Raw genomic sequence first — 15,290 nt, 5'->3', positions numbered from 1 at the left:
ATACAGTTAATTAAAAAATCTGTTTTATAAAAAAAAATGTGATCCCTTGCCTGAGATTCAGGTACAGACAGGATATAGGATAAAGCAAGGACACCAAGCGAGTGGATTTTCTCCCGATCTGCCCACCTACAGGTGGGGGATATCAGGCTAATTCAATATTTTGGCCCTAGGGTTTGGGGACTGCATCAACAAGCCAATGCGGTCCCCAATCCGATGGTAAAATCAAATTTCAGGCCAGATGTCGGTCGGGGAGGACGTTGGTGCCCATACATGGGTAGATAAGCTGATGTATCTAAAGGGCCGATATGGGCAGCTGAAATTGACCCATGTATGGCCAGTGGGAAATACACCATAAACCAACGTTCATCCTTCTAGTGTCAAATGGTGTGAATTTCAGTATTCAGTACATCTGGATTCTCACTTGATATCTGGCTGATGCAGTGGGTGAAAATTAAAATCTTTATATATATATATAGATATATATATATCTATTGGGGATGCAGCGGAATCTCCAACAGGAGCTAGGCACCAGGTAAATGCTGTTTGGTGAGTGTGCTGGGGTACCATTCTATATTGTACATATACAGTATACACAATATACATACATACATATATATATACACGTGCATAACCATAGAAGGAATACAAATATATATGTCAAAAACTGGAATAAATTGCTTGCTGCACATTGCAACTTTAATGGTGAGCCCAGTTTTACTTGCCTTGTATTATTATATATTGTCGCTGAGGCAACTGACTGCTAGAGTGCATTTATTTATAAAAGAACCTTGTATAGATAAGTGGGCCCCTGCAGTGCTGCACTTACTTGGATTAGCCGGGAGCTGCAGACTTGGGAAGAATGGACAGAAGCCCCAGTGCCTCCATTTTTCCCCCTACGCAGCTTTTCGTACTGCTGGTTTGTCGCTGAAGTTTAAGTCCCGGAGAGCCACATAGGGGTTGGATGGGTGAAGTCTGAACTTCTCCTTCAGCCAGTCTAAACCCCATGTGGCTTTACTGGTGCTTAAACTTTATTGACAAATACGCGGTACAGAAAGCTGTTAGAGGAAAGAAGATCAGGCAGGTATCCAAGCTCCAACTCTTCCTTCCAAATTCTGCAGCTCCCTGACAGCTGAGGGGCCCGGCTAATCCAAAGTAAATGCAGCACTGCTGGGTCCCCTAAGATCTAAATACCCATTGGGCCTGAAACTACTGTCCCCCAATGGCAGCCCTGGCTACAGCTGAGGAGAATTGTAGTTTGACTACAGCATCAGGGCTCAGTTTTCTGCCTATAAATGATATAATGTCTTTAGTATGCACTGTATGTGAATCAAGTTGTACAACTGTATTTACAGGTATGACAGCCCTTATCCAGAAACCCATTATTCAAAATTGCTGGAAGGCCATCTCTTATAGAATCTATTGTAAGTAAATGATTCTATTTTTTTTTTTTTTTTTTAAATGCACTGGCAGTGCTATAGTGGGAGCAGACCCTGTGGTTGTGGGGGTGGGGGGAACAGGATGGCTGGACCACGGGGTCTGCTTCCTCTATAGTTGTAAAGAAATCCTCCTCCCCAGCTCCTCTTCTACCTGGGCAGTGGGAGGGCAGGGATTGGGCAGGCGGGTGCTCAAGAGGCTGGGGGGGGGGGGGTGAGTAGGAGTCGCTGTAACCATCCAAAGTTTTTATTTTTGCAGGGAAGCCTGGCACCAATTGTTACACCACTGTGAAAATGATTCCCTTTTTCTCTGTAATAATAAGTACCTTGTACTTGATCCTAATTACGCTGCATGAATCCATATTGGTTTTAATTAATATTTTGCAGATTTGAAAGTGATGGTCCCAAGCATTCCGGATAAGGAATTTAAACCTATTTAAATTATCTAGGGTTCCATGAAGTCTAGAAACTGGACTAAATATGCTCTTTATTGAGCTGCAGCCAACTATGCTAGCTGATGTATGATACCTGTTGGTTGTGTATAGCTGGCTATTGATGGGGTTAAGGATTATATAAATATGCCACTCACTCTAAGACCTTTGGAGACTCATTTAGGGGGTAAATTGCACAGGCACAGTTGCTAACAGCAACCAGTCAACAGTAGTTATGAGCAGTCTGCTACATGGTAGAAAAGGAAAGACCTGTGTGCAACTGCCTCCTCCCTTGAGCACAGAGGTCTGTGTGTCACTATTGTCATTAAAAACCTATTAAAGGGATGGTTCTCCCTTACATTAACTTTTAGTATGATGTAAATATTGATATTCTGAGAAACTTTGCACTTGGTCTTTATTTTTTTTATTTTGTGTTTTTTCAATTATTTAGCTTTTCGTTCAGCAGCTCTCTAGTGTGTTTTTTCAGTAGATATCTTGTTGCTTGGTTCCTATTTACCCTAGCAACCAGGCAGCTATTTGAAGGACAAATTGCAATATGAATAGGTGAAAGACTGAATAGGAAGATAAGTAATGAAAAGAAGCAATCAGTGGCGCTGCTGTCATGAGGCGAGTGTTAGGCAATAGCAGCCCACAAGCCACTGGTAACAATAACAATAAAATTGTAGACAGTGACCCCCATCTGAAAGCTATAAAGAGGCTGAAAAGAAAGGCATATTATTTAAAAACTATACAAAAAAGAAAATAATGAAGACCAATTACAAAGTTGCTAGAAATTGGGATATTCTATAGCATACGTTATTGTAAAGGTGAACTGCCCCTTTAAGAGCAGTGACAGGTAGGTGTTTTGCCCTGTAATGTTGTTGCTGTATGTATGGATGGCAGTAGGGGACACAATTACCCTTGTGCCGTTACCCATACTGTGATGAGTTTGGCAGTGGCAAATACAGTGTTCCATGGTACCAGGCTGCTGCAGCTCCTCCACACAAGGACAGAGCATACATTCTATATTAATCGCATGCAGCATTAATAAATGAGCCCTTCTCAGTTCTCTGAATGCTAAACTAAATCTTGGCTGTGCATTGATAAACCTGGTACAAATAAAGAAATCAATGTATGAATGTACCTATGATGGGGCCATTGCAATGCTAGTGCAGCGCTCAATTACAAAACAACACCAGCTTATTTTGAGCACTAATGTGATTTTAATGGTACATGAGAGAATAAATTGAAGCATTGACTACGGGGCATTGATCACTGACTTAATCAATTCCGGGAGGGCAAAGAGCTTTCATATTAGTGCAAAATCTGCATTGTTACTGGCTTCCATGGAACGCACTGTGTTACAGCAAAGTTTTATCAAGGTGTATGGGGGACAGGGCTCAGATCTGCACCAATGAGACGACAGGGATTCCCCTTGACAACCCAAGGGCACCATTTCTAAACCCACTATCTCTGTGTTAGGTGCTTGCTCTACATTAGTCTTTTACCATCTTTTCTGCACTGCTTGACCCCATGTCTTAAAAACCAGAGGTATAAGAGTGAAAAACAATTATGTCCGTGAACCTATGTCTAAGGTTATATATAGTATGTACTTTTTATCATTTGTGCAGGGTAAAAAAGAGTGAGGGTTCATTAATTAAAGAAGGTGCAAAAAAAAGGGGGAGTGAAACAACATCTTCTTGTACTTCGCCCCCATGGAATTTGCATTTAGTGTCAATACTTTGCACTTCTAGAACTGACTGTTCTAGTTCTGGACTCATGGGCATTCACTTATCATATCTTCACTTGTAAGTAATTCAGTGTTGAGAATGGTCTGTTCTCTGTGCCTTGTGCTAGATCTTTATCCAGGGCAAGGCACAGTGCACCGATTGGAAGGGTGGAAGGGCTAGGTGCAATGCTTTGGGCACAGGGCTTTAAGGGCTGAGATTTTAGGGCCTTGGGCCTAGCCCTTTATAAATTACTGCTAAATGCTTTATACTATATATTCCCAAACTTGTGGGTTGGCCCTTAGGTGAATGAAAGAAGTGCATTCCTGCTGTTTGCTAACATGTTCATATTCTCCAGGCTTGCATGAACCACAACTTCCTCAGCCTTCCTCAGCCTCAGCCTTCAGAATTAGTCTTACTGCAGCTTCATTTTTATATTTGGCACCATTACTTTTTTGCATTAGGAGGAACAGTACAGACACTTGTAAGTAACAACAGAACCAGCCTGTCTAGGAATATTGTAATATGTTAAATGGGTGTGATGCCAGGGAGACTGTGGTTTGGCTGTCAGGGAAGGGGCACACTTTAAATTACTGCAACGGCTCCCCAGATAATCCTAATCTGTCCATTGCAAAATATACTGGACATTCAAAACAATTAGCAGATTCCCATCAAATGGTGATCCAGTAACCCAGAGACCAAATGAACATGGTACACTCTGAGGGTTCTCAAATGATAAACCAAAAACAGCGAATATAATCACAGACACACTTTATTATTAAGTTTGTAGAGCAAATATAATTTATGAATAATGAGAAAATATAGTTTGAGTTCAAGGGCTGGGGTTGGGGTTAGTGGGTGATTGCAAAACAGACGTATGGGCTCTGATATTCTTGGTTTCCAGATTAAAGATCCCATCCCTGTGTATGGTAGGGTGACCAGATCACTTGAAAATTCTGGGACACATCTAAAATTACCCAGGGCTGAGCTGATTCAATCAGTGCTGCCCTTCAACATGTATTTATTAGAGGTGTCAATGTTCAATTTTCAATCTGGTGACCCTATGGTAAGGTTGGGGCAAGGAACCCCAAATAGGGAAAAGTAAGTTGAATCATTTATAACAAAATAAAGGCTAGCATGAACACTTCTAAGGCTTGTAAATGAATGGGTGGCATGTGTGAAAGAGACAGACTGTATATCCAATTTAGCTGTTCAGGTATTGGATCCCTTATCCGGAAACCCAATATCCAGAAAGTTCAGAATTACGGAAAAGCCATCTCCCATAGACTCCATTGTAATCAAATAATTCACATTTTTTAAAATGGTTTCCTTTTTCTCTGTAATAATAAAACAGTACATTGTACTTGATCCCAACTAAGATATAATTAATCCTTGTTGGAGCCAAAACAATCCTTTTGGGTTTAATTACTATTTATATAATTTTTTTAGTAGACTTAAGGTAGGAGATCCAAATTACAGAAAGACCCCTTATCCGGAAAAACCCCAAGGTCCCAAGCTTTCTGGATAATGGGTCCCATACCTGTATATATGAAAAAAGGATTCCCTCAATATAACATCTAAACTACAATGCCAGCTACAAAGACAGTATATACAATGATCAAGTTATGAACAGAATAAAACAAAAAAATTCTCAGGGGGTATAATAGACCCCAATGCAAAATTCCATTCTGAAATGCCAACTGAGTCAGTAAATATGCATAGCATCCCTCTGTGTGACAGTATAGTCCAACGTACATAGTTTATATAGCTTGATTTATGTACAAGGCATAGAGAATATCATTGGCAAATGACAGTGATAAATAACAAAGTAAACACAAGTACAACCGAAGGGTTAGAGTGCAAAAATAGTATAAAAGATACAATCATAAGGCACTATGCACTACACATCCCTGCATTATATACATTTTAGTTGGGACGTACATGATTTGCAATGATATATGATGTCACAATATTGTTTAAAAATGATATTTACAGGAGATTATATATGCAAGAATAAATATCAGAGGTCAACTAAGTCCACAACCATGAAAAGCGAAAAGCGTTGCAAACTGAGCACCTATACACAGGCTAGTCATACATTATTTCCTATCCATGGGATAGCAACTGGCTTTGACGCTGTAGTTCAGCAACACCTGGCAGATTGATGATTAAATTACCAAAAGACCCCTTACCCGGAAACCCCCAGGTCCCGAGCATTCTGGTAACAGGTCCTATATCTATAATGCATGAGTGACGTTGTGACTTCAGCTCTGTGAGGACACAGTGGGGTTGCATTATAACAAACAATAGCCATGAATAACCTGTAACATATTATAAATGGTGCTCAGTGATGTTATCAATTATAAGCAGTGCTTATTGATGTAATATGTTACGTTGACTATTCAAACTTGCTCGCCTCCACTGAGAAACATACAGCAACTGTAGCCATGTCAATCTCTATTCACTGATCAAACCAACAAAACTGGGCTATCACCAGCCAGGTTGCTTTTTCTGCTTTGGTGCATGATTAACAGATTTGGCTACAGGTACATTCAGATACATTGCTCTCGACTGAGGATGCTAGTATCTGTAGTACATGCAGGCAGAGGGCAATGAGTTCCATTCAGCCATCTAAATGCTAGGGTATCAGCACTGGCAAACAGATATCAGCATAAAAACCAGCTGCAAGGTTTCTTAGATTACAGCAATGACATTTGTATAAATGTACTAAATACTAGAACTGTAAATTAACCCACTAGAAAACTGGAATGTTATTTCTGCTGCAAAAAATTCAGTACCATTCAGTACTGGCAGAAAACAGGTAATAAAATAATCTGTGTACTAATCAACTTGTGATTTCCCTGACAGTACTACTGCCTCCGCCAGCCTGTAAATGGAAGAGGGGTGGTAGTTGTGCCAGTGTGTTGCATGTGTAACTGTATAGTTAGCAGAGAATGCTGGGTATTGCAATAGCACCATATTTACTAATTTGCTTCAATGTATTAAATAATACCGAAAGGCTGGGTATTTAGACTGGTAACACAATATGCTTTATATATAAAGTGTAAGCTGAAGCCAAGCTATTGTTATAGATTTACATAGTAATATTGGCCTTAGGAAGGAATCTATTTTTGGGGCTTCTTGTGCCAGGCTGAGCTGTACTAAATATACAGAGCCCAGACGGTGACGGCAGTAGCTACTTATGTATCTGCACTTCTGATGGGGAGGTACCTCCACAGATATACGTTCTGGATATTCTTTTGATTCATCCAATGAACTTAGACTTGTTTTGTGTATGATGACTAGTGATGGGCAAAATGTTTCGCCAGGCAAGGATTCGCGGCAAATTTCCGCGTTTCGCCATTGGAGGATTGTTTCACGAAACGGATGAAAAAATTTGCCGCAGAAAAATTCTCCGCACGTCCAAAAATTGTCGCCGGCGTCAAAAAAGAATAGTCGCGGGCATCAAAATAATAGCTGCGGGCAATGAAATAATAGCTGCGGGTGACAAAATAATAGCCGTGTGACAAAAGAATAGCCTTGCGACAAAATAATAGCCACGGGTGACAATTTTTTTTGCCGCACAACATTTTCACCGTTTCGTGAATTTTTCGCCATTTCGCAGATCTTATCAAAGATTCGCAAATTTTTCGGCGAAGCGAAATGGAACAGATTCGCTCATCACTAATGATGACTCTCTGTGGAACTAGGAACCTTATTCAATCTGCTGGGATGTTGGTAACAGGTAGAATTGGTGCCAGGGGTGTAATTATGTTACACACACAGCAAAAACGTTTTTTGTGGGTGAAAAAAAGAATCTGTTTGGTAAATGTGCATTAAGATGGGGCATCAAACAGGACCCTCAGTGGGCTTTCTGTAGAGCTGGGCAGGGACATCTTTAGTTATGGTGGAATCCAAGCACAAGAGACTTTGTGGGTCCCAATACTTAAATAAAGTAGCACTGTCCACACCATGTGCTTTCAGATCCTATCGCCCTATAACAATACTTCGACAACTGATGGGCCCTATCAGAGTTACTGTCACCTGCTTGCTCTGCTACCCTATAGGGCCCCATAATGGGCTAAAGGACACTCCCCTATTTGCACCTACTAAAGACAACTCTACCCCAGGGATGCCCAGTGCCTGGTCTTTCTGCTTCACTGACTAACATAGTGCCAGATAAGTTGTTGACCCCAGTCATTTCAGTTAATTTGCCCATCTCCCCTTGGACATAAAATGTAAAGAAAACCCAGAAAAATGTGATTCATAATACTAGTTTTATGAGTGCCACTCTTTTAACCCCCCCCCCCCTATAATTTCTTATTTATAGCACCTCTATATGTTTAATCCCAACAAAACAAAGCATTTATTACCCAGGCTTAGACACAGGGCTCTGGCTAATAGACTGCCTCCCCAATTTCCCTCTGTTCTTTCTGCTGCCATTTCTCTTGCTAAAGCATTAAATATGATGGCAAGCTCCACCGGGCAGGGAGCCACAGTGCACGAAAAAAAAGTACAAGGCAACTTTCTTCGGCTCCCTACTATGTAGCAGGAGCGTGTTCCCAGCGATTGTATGAAATTAGCTGAACATTAGGTTCAGTGTTGCTGTAAATCGGTTTCACATAGCGGTTTTGCATCCAAAATATCTCCTGCTACAGTGCGCCATCTAGTGGCCATAGGGGATAACTGCAACACTTTTCAGGTCCTTTGTGCCCGGCGTTTACTGATCGCTTATATTCAGAGCCCAAGGGATCCGTTTTGGCAGTCTGGAATGTTTACTATTATTACATACATATACAAGCTCTGCCATGCACAGACATTGGAGTAGATTAGGGGTTAGTATCGATTCTGTTCTTATAGAAATGTTCTGTTTTCATTTATTTCTTTTTTCCTTTTAGCTTCAGATTAACATCCCTTTAGAATTTTCCCTAAAGAGCTAAGCTATAGGTGCTCAGTGCCCCTCTGGGCTACACGTTGAGGGTAGGAGAGTGGTTCCCCGGCTGATACAGGCATATTCAGTGTCTCTATAGTCTGGAGGGGAAATGCCGGGGAGCGGCCAGTCCTTCTGTGCTGCCGCCGCCTGCAAATCGCTCAGACTGGGAGACCGAGAAGGATCGGTGAGGGTGTGACATCTACTGACAAAAGAAAAGGGCAAATCGACCGAGTTACCAGCATACTGTGAGTGTGTGTCTCTAGGGGAGAAGAGGGAGAGGTGTCATAAAGAATGACGGTGTCTGTGCTAGGGACAGACAGACAGACAAACAAATAAATCTGCGGGCAGTGCCTGCTGTATAATCCACATTGTGCCTCTGTCTGTAGAAAGAAAGAAAGGATGAAAGAAATATGGTGTGTGTCAGAGAGAGAGACAGTATGTATAATGTACAATGCACTTTGCCTCTATGTATATGCCTGGTAAAGAGAAATTAGAGTGTAAGAGAGGGTGTGTGTGTGTGTGTGTGTGTGTGTGAGTGAGAGAGAGACAATATGTGTAAGAGAGAGAGACAGTATTGGTGTACAGAGAGAGAGAGAGACAGTATTGGTGGGCAGAGAGAGAGAGACAGTATTGGTGTGCAGAGAGAGAGAGAGAGACACAGTATTGGTGGGCAGAGAGAGAGAGAGAGAGAGAGAGAGAGAGAGAGACAGTATTGGTGGGCAGAGAGAGAGAGAGAGAGAGAGAGACAGTATTGGTGGGCAGAGAGAGAGAGAGACAGTATTGGTGTGCAGAGAGAGAGAGAGAGACAGTATTGGTGGGCAGAGAGCGAGAGAGACAGTATTAGTGTGCAGAGAGAGAGACAGTATTGGTGTGCAGAGAGAGAGAGAGACAGTATTGGTGTGCAGAGAGAGAGAGAGACAGTATTGGTGGGCAGAGAGAGAGAGAGAGTATTGGTGTGCAGAGAGAGAGAGAGACAGCGTTGGTGTGCAGAGACAGAGACAGTATTGGTGTGCAGAGAGAGACAGTATTGGTGGGCAGAGAGAGACAGTATTGGTGTGCAGAGAGAGACAGTATTGGTGTGCAGAGAGAGACAGTATTGGTGGGCAGAGAGAGACAGTATTGGTGTGCAGAGAGAGACAGTATTGGTGGGCAGAGAGAGAAACAGTATTGGTGTGCAGAGAGAGAGAGAGACAGTATTGGTGGGCAGAGAGAGAGACAGTATTGGTGGGCAGAGAAAGAGAGAGACAGTATTGGTGGGCAGAGAGAGAGAGAGACAGTATAAGTGGGCATGGAGAGAGAGAGACAGTATTGGTGGGCAGAGACAGAGACAGTATTGGTGGGCAGAGAGAGAGACAGTATAAATTGGGAATAAGAAAGGGTTTGTTTTGCACTTTGGAGAGGATTGGGCAGACAGACTGATGGACAGAAAGTGTGTGTGTAAAACAAGTGTATGTAGGAGAGGCGTTTGGGTGCGTTTAGGTGCTATTGTGCAACGTGTGTATAACAGGGGATAGGAGTGTGAGTGTGTGTTTGTTTCGTGTTGGAGAATATTACTGTGTGTTGGCAAGTCCAGCATTCTCTTTGGGAGTTTGCTATCCCTGGGTGCATGCTGAGCCAGTTTACATTAGGAATGATACAGACTGCAGCAGCACTATGGAATAACTCATACATCGCACCTGTGCACATGTGTGCCAGAGGATTGCCTCTAGGTGTGTGTGTGTGTAATATAATATAGCTGGGAGTGAATTTGCCAGCAGTTCTCTGGACAGTCACCCTCTCCGTGTAACCTCGAAGCCCAATCTCTCCGTATATGAGTTTCTTTCCATAGAAACGTCTTAAGAAATGGGTTCCCAGGCAGCCGCAGTAGCAGTAGTAGCAGTAGCGGCAGCAGTAGCAGTAGCAGTAGTAGCAGTAGCGGCAGCAGCAGTAGCAGTAGCATTAGCAGTAGCAGTAGCAGCAGTAGCAGCAGTAGCATTAGCAGTAGCAGGCATACAGGCGCTTTGTTAATCTTGAAGAGTGTCTGCAAATGAAAGACATATCTCTCCCAGCCCTGCTGCTCTGAATAGTAATAGGTGCTCCCCCAAGGTGCTGCTGAGATGCCAGCCAGGCACATCATACATAGGATTTATAGGGCCCACTGAGCAGTGATTCCCAGCTCTCAGGCACTGATTTCATGTGTCACACGTAGTGCAATGACAACACAGCCATGGAAAAGATCCATTTGGTCCATCCTGAAGGACGCCCTTGGACTCAGAACAGAATAATTGGGAGACATAAATTACTTCCACAGGATGAAACTAGGGACATGGGGAAGATGTTTCCATAAAGCTAAATGCCCTTGGTGGCTTCTGTTGAATACATGAGCAGGAGGCTCACTGCTCTCCCCTCTCCTATGGTCATATTTTGATTTTACTGCTGATAATAAAAAAACAATTTCAGCATAGAGAGGACAGAGCTGTATAATTAAATCATTATTTCTTGGTAACAGTTACATTAACTACAAACCAAGAGTCACTGGAGAACCCCCCCCCCCCACACACACACACACCTCCTCCTCCTTAGGTGATCAGTTGCCCGGCGAGTTAGTAGCCTCCTACTGGGTGCAGTTGTCCCTAGAGCCACTTTTTAACCGCTTGAGTGCAAGAATAGTGTGAAACATACTAACTTTAGCACCCAATGGGTTAAGGCACACTCATTTGTATGTAGGTAGGATGAACAATAAGTAAATTGACAGGCAATGGCTGTTCTATATAGGGCTTAGAGGTCTAGACCAGTGATTGTCGGACTTGTTCCTTTATGCCCCATTGGAGGTCCAACCTTGGGTCAAGCCCCCCACCCAACGTGATATATATATATAAAAAGTCATTGGGCCACAGTTCCAGGAATATCTAGGAGAACAAGTACCTTTTCACCCATATTTCACCCTACTTGACCTTCAAGCTGGGCATTTGGATGAACCAAAGAAGCACTGTCCCCAAATCCTACCCTGACTGGCATTAGGCTGAAGCCCTTATTGTTTCTGCTTCAAGACCCACAGTGGGGGGGGGGGAGCCCCACAGTTTGGGAAACACTGGTCTAGACTATAGAAGAGCCCATTCCATATTTAACTCATCATTTACCTCGTTGACTGCTTTGTTAACTGCATGCCCAGTCCTGCCAGGGGCCACCTTTTCGGGAAGCTTTTCATTGTTTTGTGTGCTGGAGTTATAGGGTTTTAGGAACATGAAGTCGCTTTTGGCCGATTCCGGGGTCAGACACACCTTGTAACAATAATTTGGAGGCGCACTACCTGTTGTCTCCATGCAGTTGGTCTGCACTTTATTCCCAGAGGAGATCTGTAAGTTGATATTTGAGTTTTTAAAGACCCCTCCAGACGATTCAGATCTCATGCAGCAACAGGTAGGGAGGGAACACTTGTAATCCTGCAGGGAGAGCCTGTCTTTGTGACATTTAATGACGGTGAGGACAATTATAGCCACCAGGAAAGTGAAGGACACGGAGCCAAGGGACACTATTAAATACAGAGTGAGGGAGGATGTGGCAGGGTCTGAATTTAAAGGCACATCGTTAAATTCAGAGTGGCTCTCTGGCATGCTGTCTACCACAGTGAGGACTATGGAAACCGAAGTAGAGAGGGCAGGCTGCCCATTGTCTCTGATCTGGATGAGCAGCCTGTGCTTGGTGGCATCTCGGTCCGTTATGACACGGATAGTCCTTAGCTCCCCTGTGTACAATGCAATGCTAAAGAGCGTAGAGTCAGTGGCTTGGATGATCTGGTAGGACAGACGCGAGTTCTGCCCAGAGTCGGCATCCGTGGCTGCGATTTTGCCAATCAGGTAGCCCGGGTCTGCCGATCTAGGGATCACATCGGTGGCCACGGTGCCATTCTTGGGCAAGGGGGACACAACCACAGGGGCATTGTCATTCTGATCCAGAATAAACACATTGATGGTGACATTGCTGCTCAAAGGCGGGAAGCCGGCGTCCTGGGCTTGAACCCTGATCTGGAAGTTCCTGATCTGCTCGTAGTCAAAGGAGCGCAGCGCGTAGATGTTGCCGCTGTCCGAGTTAATGGACACATAGGTGGACACCGGCATCCCCTGAATCTGCCCCTCCATAATGGAATAAGACAAATAGGCATTCTGCTTGCAGTCAGGGTCCAAGGCGGTGACCGAGCAAATGGAGGCCCCCGGGGGGTTATTCTCCAGCACATACACGGTATAGGAGGGCTGCAGGAAGGTGGGGGTGTTATCGTTAATATCGGTCACTTGCACATTAATGACTTTCTTGGTGAGGAGCGGGGGGGAGCCGAAGTCCCGGGCACTGATAGTGATGTTGTACTCGGACAGCACCTCCCGGTCCAGCAGCTCGGTAGTCACCAGGGTGTAGTAGTTCTTGTAGGACGAGTGCAGCTGGAAGGGGACGTTCTGGGGGATCTCGCAGTTGACCTCCCCGTTGTCCCCTGAGTCCCTGTCCATGACGCTGATGACAGCAATGACAGTCCCCGGGGAGGCATCTTCCATAACCGGGGTGGACACGGAGGTGAGGATGATCTCTGGGGCATTGTCATTGACATCCAACAGGTTAACTAGGACCCTGCAGTGCACCGCTACCGCCGAGGGGCCCCTGTCCTTGGCCTGAACATACAGCTCGTATAGGTTGGACTTCTCGTAATCCAGAACCCCCTTCACCCTTACCTGCCCGCTCCGGGGCTCCACCAGGAACAGGTCCCTCACCTTCTGAGGTGCATGGCCGCTGAAGGAGTATTCGATCTCCCCATTGGTGCCCTCGTCCAGGTCGGTGGCATTCAGCTTGATCACCAAGGTCCCCTTTGGAACGTTTTCATACAGACTCACCCGATAGAAAGACTGGTCAAATGTGGGTACGTTATCATTGGCATCCAGCACACTGACAGTCACCAAAGCGGTGCCAGACCTCTCGGGCAACCCCCCGTCCATGGCAGTAAGGAGAACCCTGTGGGTCTTCTGCTGCTCCCTGTCCAGAGGTCTCTCCAGGACAAGCTCGGCGAATTTGCTGCCGTCGCTCCTGCTCTGCACTTCCAGGGAGAAGAAGCCATTGGGGCTGAGTTTGTAAGTCCTTAGAGAGTTGGTGCCAACGTCTGGGTCCTGGGCGCTCTCCAGAGGGAAGCGGGCACCGGGCGCAGCCGACTCGGTCACTTCCAGCACATAGTCGTGCCAAGGGAAGCTCGGAGCGTTGTCATTGATATCCAGCACCTCCACCTCCACCCGGTACAGCTCCAGGGGGTTCTCCAACACCACCTGCAGATGGAGGGAACACACGGGCTGCAGCTCGCAAACTTCCTCCCTGTCGATCTTCTCGTTGACGAACAGGATCCCATTCTCCAGGTTGACCTCCAGGTGCTGCTTGCTGGTGCCGGACACGATTCGGAAGCGCCGGGGAGACAGCTTGGAGATGTCCAGCCCCAAGTCCTCCGCGATGTTCCCCACGAACGCTCCGTGTTCCAGCTCTTCGGGCACCGAGTAGCGGATCTGGCTGGAAGCCCAAGCCGGGCAGCAAGTGAGCAGAACCAGGAGGAGCTGTCCGAGGTCCTGCCTTCTGCCCCAAACCCCACACAGGAACATCTCAGATGCTGGGGGAACGCCGAGCGCTGGAACTGGAGCGATCTCCGGGGTAAAACGCTGCGTTGCCGGTTGGGATCGCTCTCCTGCAGCCGCTAATCCAGCAGGGCAAGTAGGGAGCTCGCTGCGATCTAAACGTGAGCATCCAGCTGCCAGGACTTGTGCTCCTTCCCCGTACTTTCTACTCACACTCCCCCTCCCCAAGCAGCCAGCCCTCCTCCCCAACTAGGCTCATTTTAGCAGGGGCTGGGGAAGGAGGGGGCCAAATTCACATCACTCCTCCTGGATCGCTGGACAAGACCTGCTATTTACAGCTGTTCTGGTTTAACCCTTTAGAGGACGAGACCGGGAGGGAGAGGTTCTGAAGATCCAGGGGCCACAAAGACGCTCGGGGTGAAAGAGTTTGAAAGAATCAGTTAATAAGTGGCACTGACTATGGAACAATGTGCTTTGTTTTAATCAGACGCCGGGGAGGCGTGTAGTACAAACGGGTTGTACCGGGCAGGGAGGGAGAGGGTTAATTAACTCACAGAAGACATTAAAGCGGGCATTAAAATAACGCTACAATGAATAAAAGAGAAGGCGGCGCAGAGCGCAAGGGATTTGTTACCTTATTATTTACTGTGATGGGGAAACAAAGGAGCAACGGTTTTAGTTCAGCGCTATGTATTTGTTGTTAGATACAGTTTGCGCTTCGTGCGCAACAATTGGCACCGGGGGAACACGCAACTGGGGATGTGCGCAGCGCATGTAACAATAACTGCGCCGATGATCTTTACAAGAAAGAGATCCAGGGAAATTAGTTGAGGTGCTTGAACTTGACATGGTCTATCTTGGTAAGGTTATAGGCAATACCTGGGTTATTTGGGCAGCTGTGGGATCAGATATGCCTGTACTAGCGATTGGTTGTGCCAAAGCGATTGAATAGTGAGAATAAGGCGCACTAGGTACTGTAATACAGGACTGTGGTTTTGAACAGTAATTGGTGAATGGTGAGGGGTGATTGTATTGGACGGTAATTAGTGTAAGCGGTATTACAGGAGTAATTGCATTGGGCAGTGCTATTTGTATTGGGCAGAAGTGACCTAGTAGTAAGTAACTGGGTATATTGGGAAAGATTTATTGTATTGGTGTGTATCAGCCAGTACAGTGGGTAACATCAAATA

General features: G+C 45.1%; 1 protein-coding gene across 2 annotated transcripts in view; it reads right to left on the bottom strand.

Moving 5' to 3' along the window:
* pcdha13 (protocadherin alpha 13) overlaps window positions 1-14,680 on the bottom strand; it is a 46,235-nt gene extending 31,555 nt beyond the window's left edge. For both annotated transcript variants that reach the window (XM_004912783.4, XM_031898745.1), the window contains exon 1: window positions 11,644-14,680. In XM_004912783.4, the coding sequence (XP_004912840.1) occupies window positions 11,644-14,127 (2,484 nt within the window). In that variant the 5' untranslated portion in view covers window positions 14,128-14,680. The remainder of the gene's footprint in view (window positions 1-11,643) is intronic.
* Between the last annotated feature and the right edge of the window lie 610 nt (window positions 14,681-15,290).

This window comes from Xenopus tropicalis, chromosome 3 (genome assembly GCF_000004195.4).
Source record: "Xenopus tropicalis strain Nigerian chromosome 3, UCB_Xtro_10.0, whole genome shotgun sequence".
Classification (NCBI taxonomy): Eukaryota; Metazoa; Chordata; class Amphibia; order Anura; family Pipidae; genus Xenopus; species Xenopus tropicalis.
This window is presented reverse-complemented; position numbering and strand designations above follow the sequence as displayed.